Genomic DNA, 11,901 nt, shown 5'->3' on the forward strand with positions numbered 1-11,901 from the left:
GTGATTTTGGGAGAAACAAAAATATCTTACATTTGAGGATAGGAATGTTTGTTAAGGTTATTTGGGTATTCTATTTCTATTAACAGTTCCATTTTTTTTTTGGTTATAATTTATAGGAATATGTTCCTTCTGTTAGATTTATTAATCAATTTTTTATATTTATTAATTATATATTAAATTAATACTAATTAGTTTACATACCAAAAACAAGATTTTAATAAAATTGTTTTTGTTATATAAAAAGTTTGTGATTTAAAGAATAAAATAAGAGATTGTTTTAAATTGAAACTTATTAAATATCAATAAAAGCATGAATCAAAATGGAATAAAAATATGTAATCTTTAACATTATCATTTTGATGGAAGAATAATAATTATATTATTAATTTCTTAACAAATATTTTATGTAATAATTATATTATTAATTCCTTTTTTTCTAATAATAGAAGTTTCATTAAAAGGATGAGTACAGCTGTGCATCATTCACACCTGCATATTTCAGTAGAAACCAGTGGACTAAATACCCCCTTCTCCAAAAGCTATAAAAGGAAATCCCCTCACATGCAAAATAGTGAAAATCCGAATAAAATAATGCCGGTTAAGTTCAATATAGTTCCATCGGAGTGCAGCCAACAGCGTCCCATGAGCTAATACTCCCACTTCACCCCTCATCTCAACCTAATCCTGCATCTAGTCTAGTGAGTCAGTCTATCATCGATCCGCCACTCAAATCTCAGATACCTTTGCCAGAGCCTCCTCCACCCAAAATAACCTTTCTTCCCTGTCAAATGCTTCCTTAGCCAGCTGGTGCGCCGCCCGATTACCATCCCTTAAAGTATGTTTGACTTTACAAACTAAGAATTGGGAGATGAGAGACCTTGTATCATTAATATAAGCAGTTACACTAGAATGATCCACTCTGTTAGATATCCATTTGATTACCATCCGAGAGTCACCGTCCAAGACCAAGCGCTGAAACCCCATATCTTTTGCAAATTGCAGGGCCTTCACACATGCAATGGCTTCAACGGCAAAGACAAGGGGAACGAAGCAACTTGTATGAACAAAAGCTCTCAAAATCATTCCACTATTTTCTCCCGCAATCACCTTTGTGCTGGATGTATTAGAAGCGGCTCTCAAGCCCACATCAAAGTGCACCTTGACCATATTAACCTCCGGTGGCTCTCATTCGGTTGTAGAACCATCTCGTGGCTCAGGTATGGCTCTTACAACACCTTTTGTCTCAGTAATATAGGACCGAATAAACCCCGAAATTCCATAAATTGTCTCTTTCTTTCGTTCATGCACCCATTCGTTCCTTGCATGCCACAGAGCCCAGTAAATAGTGATTATCGTTTTGCATTCATTCATATTACTTTGTTTCACTAAGCGAGCTAATTGGTCATGAAAATCCATACGAGGTATACTAGACAATGTTGAACGCTACCCAGACCCTTCTTGCTAGATCACAACTTGCTATCGCGTGCATTAGTGTTTCCATCGCAGCATTACAAAATGGGCAGATGAGGGAAGTTTCCACACATCTATTGTATAAATTACACATTGTAGGCACAAATACTTAAAAAGTCTCCACAACATAATTTTAAGTTCCAACGGACACGGAACTTTCCAAGTTTTACTATAAAATTCTTTGTAATTCTGCCAATGCCTAGTGATGATTCTTTCCTCAAGTCCCTTTGATACCAAAAGCTTATAGCCGCTACTTACTGTGTATTCTCAAGTTTGCTCCCTTCAATCAAGCATATGTATCCCAGCTCACCGTAATTGATAGGGGAATACAGAATTTAACGAGTTTAATTAGAGGTAAATACTAATTTAACAAACTGCTTATCCCAAGTTTTGTTCCGTGCATTAATCAACTTCGACACCCAATAAATATTTGTTCTAATATTTGACTCATAAACAAAAATAAGCAAACTGATTGAAAGACTAATCTGTTATCTATTAAGTCCACTTGATGAGATACTTTGTCTTGAGTATCAGAGCTAATGATTCTCAAAAGATAGAGATGTAGATGTGATTGACTAGACTGATAATATATCGAAAATGACCTAAGTAGAATAGATCCTAGATCTCTTTATGGATTTATTCACTTGTGACGTTCATAGTGTGACATACCTTAATCTTGAGTAGATGTTGAACTATGTTTGAGTGACTCGTATGCTTTGATGTAAGTAAAAGCTTGAGTTCAAATAGATAAGAAAATGAAAGTTGATGTGTTGAATATACAACTTATGCAGTATGTAGCATCATTTATAATAGTGAAATGTAGCATCATTTATAATAGTAAAATTCATAGCCCAAAAAATAGGTAAATGATATCCTCTTATCTGCGTTACATGATATATGAAAAGTAAATGTGGTCACGGTTCATTTGTCTTTGTAATAAATGACTTGATTACTATTTGATAGTAATTAACTTTTCATGAAAGAAGATTATTAGTTACTATAAAATAAAATAGAATCATATTGGGAGAACAAATTTATCCCTAAGAAATTAAGGATATCCTATAAGGGTAACAAACTTATGAGAAGGTCATTAGACAAGCATTGATTGAGTACCTTTTGCTATGGTATGTAATAAGGGAGAGCTCAGTCAAGATACTATAGTGGAATGACTTCGTTACTAAATAAGTTTATAATTAATAGATGAAAAGCTGAAACTTAATTATAAAATCTTTCAGCCCTAATTACATATGTTCAATTGATCCCTCCGCTAGATCGTTGAAACCAAAAATCAATTACATAAAGAACCAAATGAATAGATATTGATGGAAATGATACATTTACAGAAATGAGTCACATTCGTAAATGAATGTATTTTTTCACTGAGTATAAAAATGACTTGAGAATTAATTTAAGTTTTTCAAATTATTATTTAATTAAATAATTGAATTTAAAAATAAAATAAAATAAATTAGTAAAATATGGAAACTAAATATATTTCCTCATAAATTCTTTTACAAGAAAGTTGTCGTGCCTTTACGTAATTAAAATTGGGTTGAAAAATTATTTAATTGAAAAATTAAATTAAATTAAATAAATAATATTTATTTCAAGAAATAGAAAAACATGTATTGAGTTGGATTAAATTATAAAATCTTAGGTTAAAAGTCTAAAAAGAATATATAATTGGATTCAATAAAAGAGAGGCACAAATCCCCTTATATGTAATATGAGGGGCAATAACCCTAGTGCATTTAACTAAGGTGTGCCGCCCCCTCTTCTAGTTCAACTAGAAGACAAATTTTTCTATTAAATAAATATTGTTTGCTTTTTACTAATTTAACTAGGATTCTCATATCTCTTCCTATAAATAGATGACACCAATAGAGTTTTGCATAACTTTCACATAACTTTGAGATATTGTTATTCTGCCCGAAAGTAAAGAGAATTTATTTTTCAAGTATAAATTCTATTTTCTGGGAAAAATAATTCTATCGATTTCTATTGAGAGAGAAATACTTTCCTACTGAAAGTAATAAATCTTTTTTGGTTCTGTGTTTGGTTCGTAATTGTTCGAGCCCATAATCGAAGCAATTTGTGGTACGAGAATAGCAGAGAAGACTGTTTAGTTGAAATCTAGGAACGTCTAGGATCAGTTTTGCAAAAAGCACATGTATTTTTCAGAAAAAAGTTTATTGTTATAAATATCACAAACCAGCTTGGTTTTCAAATTTTTAATTTTTCATTGTGACAGAAAGCCATTTTTTGAACAGGATTTTTCCAACACAACCACCTAAGCCAAATTAAGACTACTTCACCCATGCCAATCTGCCACCCCATTCCCATTTCTAATAATCGTAGTGCACTCCAAATGTTCTGCTAAGTAAGTGATGGGTAAGCACCTAGCCTTGATCTCATGAAATCCTTCGTTGGAAAATATTTTTCTTTTAGTATCCTTGACACTATTAAATCTAGTTGCGTTAATAAATGCCAACCTTGTCGAACCAGTAACATAATATTAAATTCCCCAAGTTACGAAAGCCCATACCCCTATCCTCCTTTAATTTCAACATATCAAGCCAATTGCACCAATGAATACCACACCTAGATTGTGAATGGTGCCTGTAACGCCCCAAAACCCGATCTAAAAATTTAGACCGAATCATGGTGTAATAGCCTGATTTTGGGCCTAGTCAGAATAGTAGTCTTGGGACCACAAATATGAAGTTAGAGAAATTATTTTGTTATTATTTTGATATTATGACATGTTTTTAAGAGTGCATGAAAAATTTGGTGAAATAATTTTAGCGTTTGTGAGCTTAATTGCGTAAAAGGACTAAATCACACAAAATGCAAAAGTCCTTTTTGATAGCTAAAAGCGCCAAATAGCTAGAGAACCTAAATTGGGGGTCTTTAAAGGGCAATGAAACCCTTTGGGACTAAAACAGGAGTAAATAAAGAAAAGATGATATCATCCCTTTTTCATCTTCTTTCTCCACCAAAAATAAGCCATTGAAGGGGGTTTGAAAGCTTGAAAATTTTAGCAACTTGTAATCCTTACAAGTAAGTGATTTTGATAGTTTTTCTTGATGATTTTACATTTTTGAAACCCTTGAAGCATGAGCTTTTAAATGAGGGTACTATTTTGCAAAATGATTAAGAGTTTAGGGTTTTGCCATGAAAATATTTGTAATTTTTTCTGAGTCTTTAAGGAAGAAAATGAGTCTTAGGTGTCTAATAAACAACTTTTGTGAAAGGTGTTAGCATGAAAACACCTAAAAGGGCTATTTTGCATAAGTTGTAAAATAGATGATAAATGTGTGAAATAGTGGGAATTTGGAGTTTCTATAAGAGTAGAAAATGTTCGGCTAGGCTTAAGATGTGAAGAAATTCGATAAAAATCGATTTTCGAACCTAGGGGTAAAATGGTCATTTTGTCAAAAGCTAGGGGCAAAACGGTCATTTTACCAAAGATATGAATTTTTGATTGCTAAATTTTATTTAGTGACTAGATAAGTGCATTTTGCAATTATAGATCAAGAATCACCAAATCCGAACTTATACTAGGGGAAATCCAAGCAAATTGATTAAATCGATTAGTCGCCACATTTTGTAATCCGAGGTAAGTTGTATGTAAATAGTACAACTACAATGTTAATGTATGTGTTGAATTGTACTTGAATTTAATATAGCATGAATTGCTTGATTGTGGAATTGAGAAAGCATGATGGTAATAGAGATAGTAGAGTCCCTGTTTGAACCTAGAAAATAAATCGTATATTCATGCCATAACACATGAGTTATTGTGAACTAGTGTAAGACATGTCTGGGACATGTATCGGCCATATTATGAGAGCCAGTGTAAGACCATGTCTAGGACACAACATCGGCATTGAGACGAGTGCTAGTGTAAGACATGTCTGAGACATGCATCGGCCTCGAGACGTAAGTCAGTGTAAGACATGTCTGAGACATGCATCGGCTACAAGATGTGTCAGTGTAAGACCATGTCTGGGACACGACATCAGACTAGATATGCTAGAGCTTGTGTAAGACCATGTTTGGGACACGACATCAGAATAGATATGCTAGAGCTTGTGTAAGACCATGTCTGGGACATGGCATTGGCACCTTTCCCCATGTTTGAAGCTTAATGAATATCTGATAGTGTTCCAAATGGTTCAATGGTGAAAGTTATGGTTTCAAGTTAACGAGGAAAGTATAACTGTGTTGTGAGTGGTACAGGTACTTGTTTAGTATATATAGAATATGAGCCCATTTTATGATATACGATGTGTACTGAATATTGATGAGTAAGTATTGCTTATGCCCAATTGTACGCTATGCTCTTGTTGATGAATAGTAAAGTTATGTTGTATATTCACTTATGTGCAACTTACTAAGCTTTATGCTTACTCCCTCTCCTTTTTCATTTTCTTATAGTGCCGCCTATCTAGCTCAAGGATTAACGGAAGTCAGAGATATCGATCACATTATCAATTGAAGCATTCGGTATAGTTTGATTTATATTTTTGAATATGGCATGTATAGGGAACTAGACTTGTGTTTTGTGTCATTATCAATTCGGCCAAATGTGTTGTCTTAGGATAAATCTCTCATTCTGTATTAAGCCTCGAATTATGGCTAATATCCATTTTGATTTATATACAAGGATGTTATCTTCATAGATGAGTAAAATGCACTCATGGAATATTGTTTATTGTGGTCGGTTTGGTTGAATGAGATAACCTTATATTGGTTTTGGTTGCTAATGTGTAGGTTGTGTAAGTAAGGGTGGCAAAGAGGCTTGGTAAATATCTTATATTCCCCACATGGGTAGACACATGAATGTATGTCTAGGCTGTGTGTGACACACGGTTTGCCCCATGGGCGTGTGGTTTGATCGTGTGTCCTCTGCACATAAAAATTTCAAGTCAGAATGCATGATAGTAAACACACAGGCAGAAACACGGCCGTGTGTCTTAGCCATGTTAAGGACACGGCTTAGCACACGGGCGTGTGCCTTAGCCATGTGACATTTTGGGGATGCTGACGTCAGAAAAAGAATGTTCATGTTTTTGCACACGGAAGTGTCATGGCCATGTGAAGGACACGGGACAGGAACACGGACGTGTGCCAAGCCATGTGAAAACCCCTGGAGGTGTGCATTTAGAATTTTTTTCCATATGGGTAGAGGACACAGGCGTGTCCCTGTATTGCTTAGGCCATGTGAACCACACTGGCTATCAACACGACCATGTTGAAATGGCCACACCAGTGTGTTTCCCTTTTACACAGGCGTGTACCCTGTTTCCAAGTCAAATTTTTTATAAATGGTTTAAGGATCCGGGCTGATCCAGAATAGTTTTCAATGGTCAATTTGGGGCTCGTAGGCCCATAATAAGAAGTTAAAAGTAGAAATTGAAAAAGTTCTAAAATGGGACCAAGTCTAGGTGACTTGGGGAACGTTTGTGTACACGAGATCGAGTTAGGTAATGCCTTGTATTCTGCTCCGGCGTGGGTTACGGGTATGAGGTGTTACACATCATTTGCCACCAAAAGTGGTGGAAACAATAACTTTAATTCAAACCAATAAAACCTTTTTGTTCATTGTGTTTGAAACAATATTAAACCGGCATCAAACATTCAGAAATAAATCCATAGTTTCTAAAGTTTAGTCCGCAGTTTGTAGAATTGTCTTACAAATGGACTTAAAGTTTACCGTACAAAACTTGTGAAATTTTACTTAAACCGAATCAAATTATATCTATCTGAGACCTCCAGTATGCCGAGTCCAGCTCCAAAACACGGAAAGTACTTGAAAGGAAAGACACTACAGAGATGAGCTACGCGAGCTCAGTGTGAGTCCGAAATAAGAATAGACGACAACAGACAGACACAATAAATACTTCAGACAAGCATGTGTATAAAAATATCACTTACGAAAGTCTCAATCAGTATATCAAACCACATAAATGATTTTCCAGTCATACGCAAACATCAGATCAAATTACATGACATTAACTGTGTTGTCAATTTCCAGAAGTTCACACAAACAGACAGAATGTTCTAACAAACAGATATATATTCAGATGCGAATAGATGCACACGTCAAAATCCCATCCTACTAGCCGAACACTTTGTCCATCCAGCACACCATATAAGGGTTATAGTAGGCCCGTCCACCATGCACACCACATAGCACCATAATAGGTTTATCCACCAAACACACCACAACTTGGAACTATGCCACTTAAGTAACTGTATACAGCTGAGCTGATATACGTATAGGATAGTACGGTAAACTACTATACAAAAGTATCGTAGTTAAAATTGCTAAGTCTGTCTTCCTTCTCTTCATAGTTAGATCCCAAATGTAACATCCCGAAATAGGGCCTAAACGGAACAATGGTTGCGAAACCACGAATTTGAGATAGAAAAGTTTATTACGATTAATTTTATGATTTACCGAGTGATTAGATGCATGTGTTAGAATACCAATAAGAAATTTCAGTGATTGCATATCCGATTTGCATATTAGGGCTTAATTGCAAAAGTTGATAAATATGAGTTCTAAATGCTAAGGAATTAAATTGAAGTGCATAATTGAAGTAGAGGTCCTTAAATGGCAATTAGACCATTATATTTTCATGGACAAAAATGGATATACATAGGTAGAAATAACTAAAAATTTTAATGAAGGGCATTTTAGTAAAGTGTCAAATGAAAGAATTTAAAAGGAAAAAAGATGGCAAAAATGTGCTCATCTTCTTCCTTAGGCCAAATTTCCAGGGTTCTCCATAGCTAGGAATAAAGAACATTATTCCAAGCATGAATTGACGGAGAAGTAATTTCAGAAAGTTCCGGTTGAACCTTAGGAATGTGTAAGATACAAATATCATGACATTAGGGTTTAAGGATACCATGTAAGAACATGCCAAGGCATGGCAATTGGTAAGGTTTCTAAGGCAAGGATACCATGTAAGACCATGTCAAGACATGGCATTGATAAGTTACTATAAGGCAAATGTCCCATGTAAGACCATGCCAAGGCATGGCATTGGTGAGCTCATAAGGCAATGATACCATGTAAGACCATGTCGAGACATGTCAATGATAAGTTTCAAAAGGATACCATGTAAGACCATGACAAGTCATGGAAATGGTAAGGTACTCATGTATCCTTAGTATTCCAAGTGGTTCAACGGGAAAATTTAAAGAGAATATCAAGGTAAGGTAAGGTAATACGAGTTATACTAAAAAAGTAAGACAAGTTCATTATAGAAGAGCAAAGGTAAGTATATAATGTTCATGTATGCTTGGTAAGGAAAAAAGTAAGTAAAATGTATTAATAAATTTGATTAAGTAAGTAAGTATTTAAGTAAGTGAGTAAGTGAAGAAGTTTAAAAAATGTCTATGACAATAAATGAAGTTGCATTAAGTAGTATCATGCCAAGTAGTAAGATAATTCTTATCAATGTTGTTATTTATTTGCATGCAAACTTACTAAGCTTAATGCTTACCCCCTTTATTTTCCTTATTTTTATAGTTTTTTCAAGCTAACTCTCGGATCGTAAAGTACGTCGGAGGTCCGGGCACACTATCACAAGGATTATTTTGGTATAGCTAGACGTTTCATTTTGAGTATGGCATGTATAGCATCGTAGCCATTTTGTGTGTATGATCTTATGATATGGCTAATGAATGGTATGTAAATGCTTGATAATGATTAGCTATTGGAATGGCTAATCAGGGACATGTTTGGTGTTATGTATGCCTAAATGCTAGTTATTTCATGGAAATCATGAAAAAGGTAAAATTAGCTTTAAAACATAATCGGATAGCAGTAATGACGTGAATTTGAAAAATCACTAAAGATAGTATAAATGGATTTAGATAGTGAATGAGATATATAATTAAAGCTTATTGAGTCTATTTTCATATGAAAGAAACAGAGTAAAAAAAAGAGTTATATTTTATGAGATATTTAAATTTTGGTGAGATAGGGTCAGAGTGATTTCTGAATCCCCTATTCTGACTTTAGAAATTCACTAAAAATTGTAAAAAAATAATTAGGAGTTTAAGAGAAATAAACGACATGATTATTTGAATTCTGTACAGGGAGAAAATTAATTCGTAGTGAACAACAGTCAGAGCAGCCTAACTCTAAAACAGGGGAAACTTTAACTAATAAACTGTACTAATTGGCTAGACCAAAAATTCTGAAACAAAATTAGTAAGAAGATATATGAGTCTAGTTTCAGAGAAAATTTATAGATTTGAATTTCGAGTTTCGTAACTCGAGTTATGATTTATTTAGTGACTATGACGCAGATGGACAATTTATTTATGAAAGATGAAATAAATTGTTTTAATTTGTTTAAGTGATCGAAAATTTTTTATTGATTCCGATTTGTTCCCAAACCGTTTCAATTTCATGTTTTAGGGTCCCGAGAACCCTTTTTAGGAACATATTGAATGAACGAAACTAAATTAATTTTAAAAGTAAATTTTTATGCCCCTAATTAGTAAACTAAGTTCGGTAACGCCTCGTGCTCGACTCCGACAATGGTCTTGGGTAAGGGGTGTTACACCAAAATTTTCATGCTATGCTACAATGCACATATTATGCAGAAAATATACAGAAACATACATTAACATTTCTAGTTGAACAAGTTCAAATTTGATTACACTTGTGCTCTAGTGTTCAGTTACGGCAAAAATAATAAACTCATACTTATTCATCACATAAACGAGTAATAACATTAAAGCCCATAAACGCATGTATATATACGAATCAAACTAAACTGAGTCCCAAACACACTTACCAAGGCTTGACCGAGGGTTGGATTTCACAAAAACATAAAATAGATAATTTATGACTCAAAACAAAAATTTTGCAAAATAGGGCCACATGGCCGTGTGGATGTGCCCAGCCTGTGTGGGGGTCTACACCCCCATGTGGAGGCTACACATACCCGTGTGATCAGCCTCTGTAACTCACTGTCCAAAAATGCTAAAAATAAAGAGTAGAGGTGACACGGCAGTGTGGAGATCTCACACGCCCGTGTAGGTTACATGCCCGTGTTGCCAGGCTGTGTGGCACCAAAATTTTCCCAAAAACCCTAATTCCCAATTTCACATGGCCGTGTGAGCCACCCATGTGGGGCACAAGCCATTGAGGCCACCTGTGTGGTCACAAAACCACACCGAAATAGCCCGAAATTCATACTTTTGATGCCGAAACGATTCCCAACACTTGGTAACCCAGAAATATATAGAAATATGCAGAATATCATGCAATCTATCAACAACTCAACACTAAAAATCAATAGTTTCAGAAACACGCAAGACAATTGAATTTCACTTCAATTCTTTACCGAAGTTAAACCGTTTCAGAACACACACCTTAGAACGCGATATAAAGCAGCCCTTTGACAAAATGAAATGCACAAAGACGATCTTCTTTGACAGAACGATAAATAAATTCCGCAAAACAGAAGAAGGAAAAACAAATGCGATTAAAATTGGAATGAATAGAAAAAGGGAACGATGGGGAAGAAAAAGAAAAGTAAAAGAATTTCAGAACATAAACTTCATTTTTCTATTTAAAAAGTTAACTTCCCTTTTTAAGACAAAATAAAATAACATAAAAATAATTAAATGACAAAAACATTCATAGGGATTCAAACACGACACTAACACACTATTAACCACTAGACCAGTAGGCCTATTCTGACATTAAAACTCGAAGTTGAACCCAAATGTTTAACCCACTTATTGACCTTAACCACAAACATCAAAACTTCTAACCCCAGATTCCGAGATGTTACAGTGCCACAAAAAATTACCAATAATGCTTTCCAAATATTTACAAAGGCTTGATGGTAACAAAAAACATTATCTAGTACATATAGGTATTGCTTGTAGAATCGATTTAATAAAATTTTCCTTACCTCTATGAGACAACAAATAGACATTCAGTTGTTAAGACTAGCCCACATTCAGTCTTTTAAACCTCGAAAAGCCTCTTACCTCTTAAGCCCTACTATAGTAGGAAGCTCCAGGTAATTCTCCGAGTTATTAGTAGCTCAGATATTCAAGATATGAAAGACTAAATCTTTGATAATAGTAAGGACATTGGCACTAAAGAATATCAAAGATTTCTCAAAGTTCACACATCAACTCAAGCAAGCCTCACACTTCTTAATAGTATCATGCACCACCTTAGTTCTTACCTCAGATGCTTCCCTATATAAATTACTATTATCTACAAAAGAAAAAGTGGGATACTCATTGTAACACCCCTTACCCGTATTCGATGTCAGAATATGGTACGAGGCATTACCGGACTTATACACGAGCAATCATGCAGAACCGAGACATAATTTCCACTTAAATTTAAAACTTTTCAACAACACTCGTATCGTCCCT

The 11,901-nt window shown here is 34.6% G+C and overlaps 1 protein-coding gene across 1 annotated transcript; it reads left to right on the forward strand.

Moving 5' to 3' along the window:
* Positions 1–493: 493 nt before the first annotated feature.
* Positions 494–6,165, forward strand: LOC128295608 (uncharacterized). Its single transcript, XM_053031314.1, has 2 exons — positions 494–1,217; positions 5,911–6,165. The coding sequence occupies exons 1-2, from the start codon at positions 910–912 to the stop codon at positions 5,969–5,971; spliced, it is 369 nt and encodes a 122-aa protein (XP_052887274.1). The 5' UTR covers positions 494–909; the 3' UTR covers positions 5,972–6,165.
* The last annotated feature ends 5,736 nt before the right edge of the window (positions 6,166–11,901 follow it).

This window comes from Gossypium arboreum, chromosome 7 (assembly GCF_025698485.1).
Source record: "Gossypium arboreum isolate Shixiya-1 chromosome 7, ASM2569848v2, whole genome shotgun sequence".
Taxonomy (NCBI): domain Eukaryota; kingdom Viridiplantae; phylum Streptophyta; class Magnoliopsida; order Malvales; family Malvaceae; genus Gossypium; species Gossypium arboreum.